We start from the raw sequence: 13,706 nt of genomic DNA, 5'->3' as shown, positions 1-13,706 counted from the left end.
TTATCATAAGGGGCGTTTCTTTCTTAAGGGCCAGTCACATGCAACCATGTAAATAATCTCTTACCCATAACACCCTCCATCAGGACAATTAATCCCAATGCCCATCAGAGGTACACCGTAGCACAACCAATCACTAGGAAACTCCTTCAGATGCGGCTCAAAAAAAAGTACTGCCTCAAGCACATCAGCTCAAAGAACACTCTCTTCAGGATCAGCATTCTTTAAACCTGATGCTCACGAGCCAATGGCCCAAAGCTCCACTGCCAGGAACATGAAGAACAGCCTCTGGACCACTCACTGGGATTACTGCAGCCAACCAGACCACCAGCATCTCACAATCTCACACACAATCTGCAGGCTAGTAGGTTGTGCACAAATGGTCCCTTTGGCAAGAAAAGGTTAAATAATCTGAGAGAAAATTATCATTCAGAAAGGGTAATTTCCTCATCCTCAATCTGCCCACTTTTAAATTCTGAAAATTATCATTCAGAAAGGGTAATTTCCTCATCCTCAATCTGCCCACTTTAAAGGTGCGCCAAGACGCGGTCTCTCACCCACACAAATGGCTCTGTGTGTGTGTCACTCACACACACAGCAACTGTCATAGCAACTGTTTTTTTTTTCTGTAAAAGGGCACACAGGGGCCTGTGCCACATAGGACGAATCAGTATTACAGAAAATCAACAATGCTCCAATCAGTCCCTCACAGTTCACTTAGAGTAGGACAAGCAAAGTTAATAGCACATGTGGTTTACAAAAGTGAAGGCATTCAAGTGGGGACACTTCACTGTGAGTGTGTGTGTGTGTGTGTGTGTGTGTGTGTGTGTGTGTGTGTGTGTGTGTGTGTGTGTGTGTGTGTCCTCAAACTCTGATGATGTGATGGGAGCACTTGATTCTGAGCCGGAGCACAACAGCCGGAGTCCAGCAAAGGAGAATACAAACTTGATGTGCATGGCTGAATATGGTTCTGTCATAGTTGGCAAGCAGGCCTATTTACAAAAGAGATATACAGCCGCATAGCTAACATTTCCCATTGGGTCTGTGGACTCAGTTGAGATATATTATGTCTTAAAACGGCCTGCCTGGTTCCAGGATTCCTTAACTTGTACTCTTCAGTACATCATTTCGGTTTAAAAGTCCGCAGGGTCTACCTGACGTCACTTCGGAGGTGTGATTTAAATGCTCGGGATGCAGTTATCTCAGCCTTGTTATTATTCTGTACACTCTCTCTATCCTTATCTCTCTCTCACACACACACACACACAGTACGTTTTATGACTGTTCATAAGTTAACATAGATGCATTACACGAACCACACACTACCATTCGCACTGACAACAGTTTCTATGTCCTTGCAAGAAAGGAACGAAGAAAGACTTGACAAAACATACCAGACAACTTATAGCTTTTTATATTACCTAATGCTGTAACTCTGAATCACCGGCCGGTTGCTCGTTATGTTTAGCCTCGATAATCAGCTGTAACCGGCTTGATGAAACTTACCTCGGTTAGCAAAGGAGCTGACAGAATACAACCTAACGAGTTGTAACGTTTTCAAGTCAGCGAGAAGAGGGTATTTAGCTTGATCAGAGTTGAACTACTCATACTGCTAGCTAACACTATCAAGACAATCGTTCGCATAAGGGGTGTCATTTAGGCATTACCTCTATCTCACTCGAGTAAGCAGTATCTCCAACCATTGTCATGTTTCATCAGTACTAGCAATTTCGCGACCCCATGGCGCAAACAGTCTTAGACTTAGACAGACTCCCAGGTCTCAAAAACAACAGAACAGGACATACGTAGCTAGCTACCCAGCTAAGACAGGCCCGCAGCAGTTAGTATAGGCCGCCATTTTTACTTAATGCCTGAGAAAAGTGGTTAGCCGACCTTAGCCAGTTGGCTAACACAAACAAATCTGAGAGTATGGGCTGCAATATGAAATAAACCAATGAAAAAATATCAAAGGCTATTCGCAACTTAGTTGGCTGGGCTCTAAATCCTTCTTGACCTAGCTGTCGAAGTTGAATGCTGTCGATAAGAAAAACTATGCACAGGCCAAATCAGGGGTGTAAACAAACTTACCGTGTCCGACCGTAGCACCCAGTATGAGACTGCAAGGGTTTCCAGCCGCTGAATTCGATGCCTGGCCTGTCGTTCGTTCCTAAACTCGGCGAGCGGCCATCTCTCCGCCACGGGCAGGTTCACAGCGCAGAAACACCTCACGCATGTTACGCATGACGAATTTACACTACGTCATCACGCTTCTCAGTGGCACCGTCCAGACTATCGTACACAAGTTTTAAAACAGTTTAAAATCAAATCACATTTCAATGCAGTGATTACCCTCAGATGATACATTTTCTTATTGATTGATGAGCCCAACGGTACGAAGTTGGGTGAAACGTTTGACGAATTACCGATTTACAGGAAATAATTAGGCTAGCCTACAAGATTCTTTGTTTTGCATTGTTGTCATACAGATGTGTCGGCATCCTGTCGCCCCTGACGACACAAAAAAAGTAGTCTGGTAAAATCAGACACAAATACACTTGTGAATAGACTAGGTGACCAGATTTCTGAGACAAAATCCGGGGACATTTTCAGTTCAAACACGTAAACACCTCCAAAACAGTGTAATGCTCTCATCTTTGTAAACGAAAAACGGGGACTGTCCCCGGAAACCGGAGACCTCTGGTCACCCCAGAATCGACACTTCTGAACAGAACTAAGTCTAATAAATCCGTTAATTTAACAAGAGCCGTTCTTTTAAGAGTAAGAGTCCAGACATAGGCCTACAATCATGCAAAAGTGTTTATGGGCTGTGTTGTGCGTGCTCATCTGAGCGTCAATCTAGGCCTACATAGGAAGCTTCACACAAAACAGACTCCCCTCCAGCATGCGTGATTTTTCTTTCTTTGCCTGGCGGCAGTGTTGATCATGTGTGACTGTTTATTAAAAGACCAGATGTGTAAATGGCATGTACAGTATATGACAGTAGCTTCCTTAGTGTGAGCGTGTGTGTGTGAATTATACCATTTATATAGAATTATACCATTGCCTCTGATTATCAGGGCCTACATTATCAGAGGCAATGGTATTCTATGGTATAATTTTAGGGTGACCAGACGTCCCCGTTTTTCGTTTACAAACATAAGAATATTACACTGTTTTGGAGGTGTTTACGTGTCTGAACTAAAAATGATTTTGTCTCAGAAATATGGTCACCTGCATAGAGTGAGCCTGAGTCTGATACTTAATTTCCCTCACACGTCTCTCTCCGCCCCTCTGTGTGTGGTGTGTCTGAGTCCCCCACCACCACCTGTCCCCTGTGCTGTAATTTCTTTAACCAGTCTCTCGTGCACCTCCAGTCCTCACCATAACCTCCCTCCTCCTCATCCCACTCCCAGAAACAGGTTCCTTTTATATCTGCTGTCATCTTGTGTGGAGTCCTGCCTTGATCTCCTCTCTCTTGCTCCATTCATTGTTTGCTGAGTGTCTCTTTTCCACTCTCTCTACCCCCCTCTTGTTTCTCTCAGCCTGGGCAGCCGCAGGATGAACTCTTTTTAGACTTTCCCTTTCCTGCCCTTTCCCCTTTTTCCTTGCTTAGCTTTATTCTTGTCTCCTGGTGTGTTTTTTTCCAGCTCGCCGACTGTAGACATGCAGGATTTTGAGCTCCTCATAAAACGAGCCTCTGTAATGGGCAAAACTCACAGCTAATGATTGTAGCTACTTTGAAAGAAATAGCAGCAAACACAGCACTGCTATTAATCAGAATCAGAATCAGAATTATTTTAATGGCCAAGTATATTTACATATACAGGTAATAGATAGAGATAATGGAGGGATAGAGTTTTTATATTAAGATTTACAAACATGGATTGAAATATCCATATGAAATAATTCAACTTTTTACTTACTCTGGAGAGGAATTTCATGAAGTGCTAAAATGTAGAATGTAGACCAACAATTAAGTTCTTACGGAAATGTGCCCTCAAAGTATCATGTAACAACTAAATAAAATGCGTTTTAAAACGTTTCACCTGAACCTTACCCTGGTCGAGCCCGGTAGAACGTTGGAATGAAAGGGTGTAAGGATACAAATATTGGGGTTAGGGAATGGTGTTGTTTAGTGGTGTGTTTGGCATAGTGACAGTTTGTCTGACACAAATTAATTGCATTTCTTTTAATGTACATCCCTTGGGTGTGAGGGATAAGTAAAAAGTTGAATTATTTCATATGGATATTTCAATCCATGTTTGTAAATCTTAATATAAAAACTCTATCCCTCCATTATCTCTATCTATTACCATCAGTCTGTTTCTTTATTTCTCTCTGTCGTAATATCTAACGTCTCAATCAGTCTCTCTATTTCTCTCCATCCTTCAATCACTCACTCTCTCTCTATTTATCTGTCTATTTTTCTTTCTTTCTTTTTCTCCCCTATGCTTGTCTTTATCAAAGTCACTCTCTTAAATACATTGGAATTACCCCTTTCAATCTATCGGTCTTCACACACCTCTCTCCTCTTGTATTTCTGCCTTCCTGCTACTTTGCCAGTCTTTCTCTGCATGCATGGGATTGCTTTAAATGTTCTAATGTTTTACTATTTATTTTGCTTTGCAGGCACTGGTATTTCCTTCAGGAAATGCAAATTTAGTTTTTTTAATCTTATTAATAATGAATCATCCCAAACCATACTCCTTATAGCCTAATGACTCTGTTTCATAACATAGTAACTGATGATTGATTAGGTGTCAATATTGGAGGTTGACTGAGTTGACTGAGACATTTTGCTCTGCTTTTAGTTTTTTTTTGCTCTGCTTTTTTACTCACTTTCTGCATATTCATTCATTTATTAGATTGTGTAGAGCAGCCTTAACTTCCACCGCCTGTTGTTGCTGGAGTTAAGACACAATTAAAAGAAATTAAAATACCTACACCTCTGCCTATTTAGGGATATATACAGTGACAAGTTCGATTAAGTTTGTCACTGTAAAATCCATGCTACCAGATGTCCTATGTTTCGGAGTGGCTTCTTTGCCTATCTAATCACTGTGACCAGACTCAACCCTGTCCAGTATGTCACTGAGGGTTGCCTTCACCTCCAGTGACTCCATTTCTCTCTCCGTCTTTGTTGTAAAACCTAAAACAGAATAAAGTTCTTTGCAAGTCCTTACAGTATATAAAGCCTCCAGTTCAGTATTAAAGTACTGTCAAGAGCATATGCTGATCAACAGCCTGCACCTCTACCTCTTTTGTGTCTGGCTCTTTAGCCAGAATTGACATGAAACTTTAGACCAGGTGCTCTGTTTATCTACTTACTGAGATCAGCTAACCCTGTCCAGGATGTCACTTGGGTTGCCTCCTCTTCCACTGACTCCTTACTGTCCTGGTCCGAGGCCAGGCCTGAATCAAATCAGGACGTGAGGTTGATAAAGTTGAGGTGATTTGTGATCAGTGTTTGATTGTGTCTACCTGTTCACAATCATTTAGAGAAGACAGATCCTGTTTGAATGAAACACTGACAAAAGCATTGGTTGTAAATACTGTAATATTAGAATTAAATTCAATATATGTATTAAAAAAATACATCAGTCTAGTTCTCAGCTAATGGCTGCAGTTACTCTGAACAAGAATAATGACAACAGCAAAGTCATGACTTGAATTCTGACAGAGTACACATGTAAGTATACTTCTTTACTCAGCTGTTCTGTGAGTGCGAGTTCCTCTTCCAAACTCAACTGACCTAATGAGGATGAAGAATAGCTGATTTATGACCACATGATTATGACAGTAGGAAAATATTCTCATTTCTGCCCTGAAGTACCAGGACTAGGGAAATGCTCTGCACAGATGCTAAAGTGTTCTCCTAAACATGCACAAAGAAACATATCCACACACGTACATAGAAAAACATGTTGACTGATTTATTATTACCTGAAAATATTAGTTTAGTGTGATGTGAAATACGTCAAAGTTACAATGTGATTATCTCTTAGAAAAAACATCAGATTCCTGAACCCACAAGCTACTTGGCCATCCCTGACCTGCTAGCACAGACTTCTCACACTAAACAAAGATAAACAAAATCTAAACAAAAACAAAGACGGTCAGACAGCAGCAGCAGTTCTGGGAGAATAATATACCGTCTTTGTCTTCAAATAAGTTCGTATAAAGGGCCATGAGTGGGGGTTGTGAAATCTACGAACATGCCATTTTTGCAATCAGTTTGAGCGTCACCTCAGCAATCTGTACAGTGAACACACACATACCCTGACCCACATACATGTTCAAGGATGTCAACTAATCATCTTTGCTCACCACTCCAGAAATGTATCCCTTCTTAAGCAAGTTTATTTGAAGGGGGACTGATTGTTAAACTGGTGATGATTTTAGCTCCGCTGACTGTTGAGGAGGACCTGGAGCTGCGTCGTTCTGTGCCACAGGGTCTGTCCCCTGGCAGGGCCATCAACAAATTCCTGACGAAAGCTTTATACCCATTAGCTGTAAGGTCATAAACCAGTAGAGCCAAACGTTATCTACAAAGGCCTGCTGTAACAGCACATTTTCGTTCCAACAGAGCAGCAGCACAACTGCACTAATTGACCACCTGATCTCAGTCCAAGCACATGACTGGGAAGTTGCTTTAGGCCCTCTGTGGAGAAGACTGAGCACCCCTCACATGAACTCACAATCCTGAGGAATTGTCTGTAGTCCGAAGCGTGATTAATGTCTAAGGGCCCGACAGATGGGGGACAAAAGCAAGGCACTGTCCATGGCATGAGTTGCTGGCCATATGGATTCACGAGCGTAAACAGACAGTGCGAGTAAAGCTATGCAGACACGCAGACACACATACACTAAGTGAGTAAGTGAGAGTGCAGGTGTGAGGAAAGGCACTACGATTTAGAGGAAGCCAAAACTAAAGTTGCCCAGAAGCCCTCAGGGCAGTAAAGTGCATCATGTGAGATTTGATGGACTGCCCACAACCAGGAATGAGGTCAGTTGCCACACGGACACACACAGACTCGACAAGCATCTTTTTTTTTGTTTTCTTCACACAAACGCACCTGGATTTGTCTACTATGGCTTTTCATGATTTCAAGATTTGCTTGCAAAATTCAACACAAACCGCCCCAGAATATGGCTTTAACTGGTGATCTATGTAAACAAACACACAAACAAACAAACACACAAACACGCGCACACACACAGACCAGTGGGGGGAGGGAGATGTATCGTAGTGCCCGGAGAGGATTAGATTCCCATTAGGAAAGTTAGTGTGCCGTAGCAGCTTAGATGGCTTTGCCACTGGCCCAGTCTTCCTGCAGCAGAAGACCAGCACAGGTATGTAGTAGTTTATGATTAGCATACAAGTTTAAACTACTGCTATAGTAGAGGATGTAGAATACCTAGGCCTATCAGGTGTCCGTTACGGGTACTGGTGAATGGCGGAATATATAGGGTAATCATAAAATAAGCATGTACATCTCACATGGGTACATGCGGGCACAAATATTTGAACATACATATACATGTGCACAAACGCACACGCAAGCACGCACACACACATACCCACGCACTCACACGCGCCTACATACACACGCACACACACACACACAGATCAGCCTTTAGTGCAAGCAATGCATTCTAACACATTCTAGCATACCTATTTAAAAGCATTAACAAGTGTCCCATAATTCAAGAAAGAAATGCCACAATAGAGTGAGTATCTGGGATAGCGGGATGGGTGATGACTGTGAAGGCAGTGTTAATCCAAATGAAGTGATGAGTGTTTCTGAAGGAGTGCTGGCTGGCTGGTGGCCTAAGCCTAGGCGCCATGGTATTGGTTGGATTATCCCTTATCTCTTCAACAGTCCTCAATGGGGGAGCTGCTCCACCATGGCCCGGATATGGCGACCCATGGCTTGCTTGAAAGATTCAGGTCTGGTCTATTCCAAGCCGCACAAGAATAAAAAAGCTCAAGCTGTCTTGTCATACACAGCCATGTTAAGTGCAGGTGGCGGTGTTTGCACATGTTCCTATGTGGGTCTTCAGTCCTCTCTTTCTTTCTGCAGTGGTTAGCACAGTTCCTAACCAGATGCAGAAAACTATGAGAAAGGGGAGGATATAGGACCGTAGGGACAGGAAGGGGAAGAAGGAAGAGGAGGAGAGGATTCTGGGTTAGTGCTCCAACTGGGTGACCTGGATGACTGGGGGAGGGGAGCTGGATGACACGGGTCGACACCAGCACGCCGACCTAAGAGAAAAGAAGAAATACAGGGATTGGTAAAATAACAGACAGATGAATTGGCATTATTTAAAAGAGATTACATGTAGATGTTTGTGTGTGTGTGTGCGTGTCTGCGTAGTTGTGTGTCTGTGTCTGTATGTGTTTGTGTGGTGTGTAAATAATACCATTACCCGTTTAGTTGGGTTGTGTCCTGGTCGGCCTCTGTGGTCGAGGATTCTGCATCTCCATCAGGTTCTGCTTCCACACTGCTCACACTGCCCTGTGCTGACACACATGGACTCTTCCCACTGCAACACACACACACAAACTTGGTGACTTGGTATGTCACAATAACAGCTCTGCAAACGTGTGTATACAGGTAAACAACTTATTTGTACGCAACGCACGCACCCCTCTCCTAATTGTGTGTGTGTGTGTTTGTGTGTGTGTGTGTGTGTACCTGAGTTTCTGCTGCAGTAGATTAATGGCCTCATCTCTCTGCTGCAGTATGGTCTTCAGGTAGCTGATCTCTTTCTGCTTCTCCGCCAGCTCCTGCTGGAGGCGGTAGTTGCTCTCCTCCAGGGTCTCACAGAACGCCTGACGGAGCAAGAGGAATGAGAGGGGAACCAAGAGAGAAGGAGGAAAGAGGGAGAAACTAATCTGAATTTGAGATGCACAGGGCTTATAAAATGACACATATAAAAGGTATAGGACTAAGCTAATCGTGGGAGCTTTGATCTTGTGACCCAGGCTATTCAGTGCGAGTCAGACTGGCGTTGTTCCAAATAATCAAACCACTGATCCCATTTGCACTCTACTCTGCCAAACACAGCAGACAAAATGCTATTTTCAAATCTAATCTGGCACAAACACACATCTTTAGTGTTACTGTGTTGTTGAGCAAAGAAAAGCTACAACCTTGGCAAGCGCTTACTAAGGAAATGACCTTAGTAGAGTTGCTTTACATAGGAAATGACACAAGCAAATCTTTGTTAACTGAGTTACCACAATGCATTGCTGTGAGTGTTAAATCAAAGCAACTACTGACTCGCTGTTTTGTTCATTCCATGCCTCGGCTGTTCTTACCCGACTCTCCTCCAGACTGTCAAAAGGTCCTGGAGGGTCATCCAGACACAGGAACTCCCGCACAGGTGTGCTGTGCACACATATACAAACATAGTCATACACTAACACAGGTGTGCTGTGCACACATATACAAACATAGTCATACACTAACACAGCCATACAGAAACACAGCCATACACAAAACACAGCCATACACAAAACACAGCCATACACAAAACACAGCCATACACAAAACACATACATAAACACAGCCATACACAAAACACAGTCATACACAAACACAGCCATACACAAAACACAGCCATAAACAAAACACAGTCATACACAAACACAGCCATACACAAAACACATACACAAACACAGACATACACAAAACACAGCCATACACAAAACACATACACAAACACAGCCATACACAAAACAGTCATACACAAACACAGCCATACACAAAACACATACACAATCATGTGTAGGCCTCAGAGCTAAAGGTTAACAGGCGTTGGCTTATCAGATTTGTTAAAAACAGAGTGAGCACACACACATACACACAAAAGCACACATACCAGTTAGCAATGTCTTTGTGAGCCACCAGGTTCTGCAGGAAGGCCTGTAGGCCAAGCTGTCGGTCCTCTAGGAAGTCTGACTCGTAGTTGTCTTTAAACCAGCGCTTAGGTGGGAGAGAGAGACGGAAGCCAGGAAACATCTCCTTCAGCTGTAACATACACATACACACACATGAAAACGGAGTGTTTAATGCGTAAATAAGATTTGTGGAGGCTGCTAAACCCCTCTGAGACTGGCTGGGGTTTGAGTATGTGTGTGTTTATATCTGACCTTGTCATTGAGTCGTGAAAAGTCGGTGTAGCGTCTGAAGATCACCCAGTTCTCTTCACTATTCTTCTTCACGAGAACCTTGTATACCTGCAGCACAGAGAAACACACATGTAACTACGGGGCAACATGCAATTTATCTGTTTTTTATTTTAACATGCATTAACACTCTTTCAGTCTCATCAATGATGTTGAAATTCCACTTTAACCTATAATACTCTATTAGCAGGTATCACCTAAGCTTTCACAACTATGCTAGCCAGCAGAGTCTCCAAACACAGCCTGTGTCAAAATCAATCACAAATTCAACTCAGGGCAGTACTTTTCAGGTCAACAGACACTGTGACCTTTTGACCTGGGCTGCATTTCAGTAATGACAGTGAAGTCATCAATGACAGTGAGGTCATGATGACTGCACTGCATGAGGGTGGGGATGCTGAGAGGTCTGGTGGTGGAGCCGGTTCCAGCCTCAGACTATGACAGGAATGATCAATGATGAACTGGGAAGACTCATCATGCCTAAGTGGATGCTGATGGAGGATCTCTTCGATAGCATGTACAGACAGCTCAGGCATCCAGATAGTTAGCATTGTCCTATTCTCAAAGCTAGCGCTAAAAGTACATATGAAATATGAACAGACAAGCAATATACACAAAAGGATGAGAAAAGCCCATAGAGATGGGTGGAGAGAGAAGTGACAAAAAATAGCACAAAACAGACAAGATGAGCAACTGGCACAAAGCCATTATGAAGATAAACTATAGTGTCTGCATATAGACAAGAAAGATTAAATTGAAGACACTTTAGGTGGTTCAGAAAGACAATAGACCGAAAAGATTTAGTTAACTTGTTAACAAACTACGCTCTATACAGAGATGACACACACGACTATGTATGACACACACAACTATGTCCTTTACTTTATATGCATCATGCACACCTTTCTAAACCCGTAGAGGTGATGACACAAATATCTGAAAATAGTACAGCAAATATGTGACATGGGATACACCTGTTGCTTAGCCATGTACTCAGACATATAAATACACAATAAATGCAAGGGAACTATAAGACTTTCTAGGTCAACAACAGAGCAGTTATTCACCGTGAACTTTGCCCTTTCCTCCATAACCTCATAGCCCAGAACGGTGGGTGTGATGGGTCGCTCTTCTGAGGAGGGTGAGGTGGTGCTGGGTTGGTGTGGGCTGGTGCTGAACTCTACGGCTGGCTGGTCACCTGTCAGACGGGCGCGGGTCACGGGGCTATGGCACTGCACTGGTGGGGTCGTGACCACGTGACCTCTAGGGGACTCTGAGGAGCTGGAGACACTGCCCACAGATGATGCCCTCTGTGGCCGACGGGGTTTTCCTGACCTGCCCGGACCCCCTTCCATGGGTACAGGCACTGGTACAAAGGGCGTGGCCATTGGACTGGCTACTCCCAAGTGGTTGTCAACTATGTGTGTGAGGAAGACTGCAGGGCAGCCTCGACCCTGTGGAGTTAGCAGCGGCTACACAGCTCATACACACACCACTGACACACAGACACACACACACAATACATATTTTTCTTTAGGTTACAGAAATAGGGCCACATAAAGCATGTATAGACTAAGAATGACTAACACGGTGCGCGCAGCTGACAGTTCGGTAGTGCCCTCCTTTGCGCGCTTTCTCCGTCTCTCTTATCGATCCTGCCTGTCTCAAGACTAATTCAGCATTTCCAAGTGGATGACTGCAGGGCATTATTTATACTGCATGCTCGTAAATACACAAACTATTCAACAGAGTTCTATTTCACAAAGGTAGGTCAGAGCTTCTGCCTGCATACAAACACAGCATTGACACTCCCTGACAAGCCTGTCAACTCGGTCGGTGAGGTTACCTGCTTGGCTTAAGCACATGCTTTCAACAGCGAGGCAAACAGCCGCTCCTTATCGCCTTCAGCGAAAAACTGGATCACACGAACAGTGAGATGGGTTGGCACGCAGATCAACTCGAGCCCGTGGAGTCACAAGGCACAGGTAACACCAGGGAGCCAGATCACCTTACAGTTCAGCTACTTCGTTAGCTACGTAGTGCTAGGTCTGAAAGCATGAGTAAGAAGAAATTATATTATCGAACAGACAGTGTAATAGGAGATGTATCACAGATAAAGTCAAATGAGTTCTGTGAGAGTTCTCTCGTGGGGCAAATCCCCCATTTGACTCGATACCCGATTATCTTGAATGACAACTGCAGGTAACGTTAGCCTAATCCGTTGTTTATGGTCAACAGTGACACAGCTACAGACACGGTCCTAGTCATTTTTTTTTAACAAACAGAAGAATACATGTTACCATGAGACTGACAGGTTGCAACATCTATTAAGACTCGCAAACTGTAAAGGTAATAGCATAGATGGCTATAAATAAATGGCTTCCCAAATATGTTCGATGGCAAGCAGGGTAGCGAGCTAATCCAAACTACACTGGATTGTGTCCTACGAAACTCCAAACATGTGTGCCAACTACATATACATGATTGTCATAGCTTGCAAGCCCGGTGTTAGATACTCACCGGTTAATATCAGCCTCTCCTCGATGATCATCCGATGTTAAAAAAACACTAAGGTGCATGTATTTCAAAGCTATAAATTGAAAACATTCAGCCAACAGTCAGGCATCCTGCTGCCTGCCCGTAAACCATCACGCGTTGTGGCAAGATTCGACTGTGACCATCCGTTCAGGAAATGTGTTGCGTCATGACGTAGGATGCGCAGAGTCGCACAACGAGTTTGGTGATATCAGTCAATGAGTGAAATAAGGTAGGTTTGTCGTTTGGACATCAGTGTTTGTTTAATTTTATGTATTAAAATCTTAATGACGGCTGCACAACTCAACTAACTGTATTCGTGTGACACTCATTTCCTCGTCTCATGATGCACGCTTACAGGCAGCTAGCTTGCGAACACTTAGAGCCAATCTCCTTTTAACAATAAAACCTTCATAGGCTGAATAAGGCCAGTCTAGTGCAGCTTGCATGCATGAGCATCAGGGAAGATGACTGAAGGCCCCTATACCTTTACCAGATTAAGGGTCCTGTCTGAAGAACAGAATTAGATTTATGATGCAAAATTGTAGTGGCTGTTTGTAATGATCTTGGGGAGCTCTTAACTAAATGAATCACATGCTTTCTCTCTCTCTCTCTCTCTCTCTCTCACACACACACACACACACACACACACACACACACACACACACACACACACACACACACACACACACACACAGTAAATTATGTCAATATACAATACTCCTCCAACCTGTGCATGAACTGTACCCCAGGAGGCCATGGGACTGTTTGGTCTTTTCGTATTACTCATCCGAGGCTTCATTGTCCAAAACAGAAGAATATAATGAGCACATACTTTCATAGCCATTATGAATGGGCCAAATTAAAACAGGAGGCTATAAAATAATTAGTTTACAGTTGGTGTGTTTGTGCATACATTGCATTTGAGCAGGGTAGAACAAGACTTATTTTGTGATCAGTCAATGTCATAATAGAGAGA

General features: G+C 43.3%; 2 protein-coding genes across 3 annotated transcripts in view; both read right to left on the bottom strand.

The window, feature by feature from the left end:
* Positions 1–2,270, bottom strand: part of LOC105897247 (NEDD4-like E3 ubiquitin-protein ligase WWP1) — a 15,591-nt gene extending 13,321 nt beyond the window's left edge. Inside the window, exon 1 of one of the 2 annotated variants that reach the window (XM_012824158.3) lies at positions 2,086–2,270. The gene's annotated coding sequence lies outside the window, so the exon portion shown is untranslated. Of the gene's footprint in view, positions 436–2,085 lie in introns of those variants that run through there. The other variant, XM_031584315.2, reaches the window with a different exon arrangement.
* A 3,639-nt stretch (positions 2,271–5,909) lies between these two features.
* On the bottom strand, positions 5,910–12,876 carry snx16 (sorting nexin 16). Its single transcript, XM_012824138.3, has 9 exons — positions 12,713–12,876; positions 12,039–12,240; positions 11,260–11,687; positions 10,157–10,243; positions 9,886–10,034; positions 9,323–9,392; positions 8,697–8,833; positions 8,428–8,544; positions 5,910–8,263 (listed from the first exon to the last, which is right to left on the bottom strand). Exons 3-9 carry the CDS (start codon positions 11,578–11,580, stop codon positions 8,188–8,190), a joined length of 957 nt encoding a protein of 318 aa, XP_012679592.2. The 5' UTR covers positions 11,581–11,687; positions 12,039–12,240; positions 12,713–12,876; the 3' UTR covers positions 5,910–8,187.
* Positions 12,877–13,706: the final 830 nt, after the last annotated feature.

This window comes from Clupea harengus, chromosome 17 (assembly GCF_900700415.2).
Source record: "Clupea harengus chromosome 17, Ch_v2.0.2, whole genome shotgun sequence".
NCBI classification, from domain to species: Eukaryota; Metazoa; Chordata; class Actinopteri; order Clupeiformes; family Clupeidae; genus Clupea; species Clupea harengus.
The sequence above is the reverse complement of the archived record's forward strand: the minus strand, read 5'-3'. Positions and strand labels throughout refer to the sequence as shown.

Bases quoted from the DNA above. Each gene is read 5' to 3' on its own strand.
- snx16 (XM_012824138.3), bottom strand. From the start codon at position 11,580: ATGGCCACGCCCTTTGTACCAGTGCCTGTACCCATGGAAGGGGGTCCG. The intron at 10,035-10,156 runs GTCAGATATAAA...TGTATGTTACAG, and splicing joins TTTCACGACTCAATGACAAG to CTGAAGGAGATGTTTCCTGG. The intron at 9,393-9,885 runs GTATGTGTGCTT...ATGTGTGCACAG, and splicing joins CACAAAGACATTGCTAACTG to CACACCTGTGCGGGAGTTCC.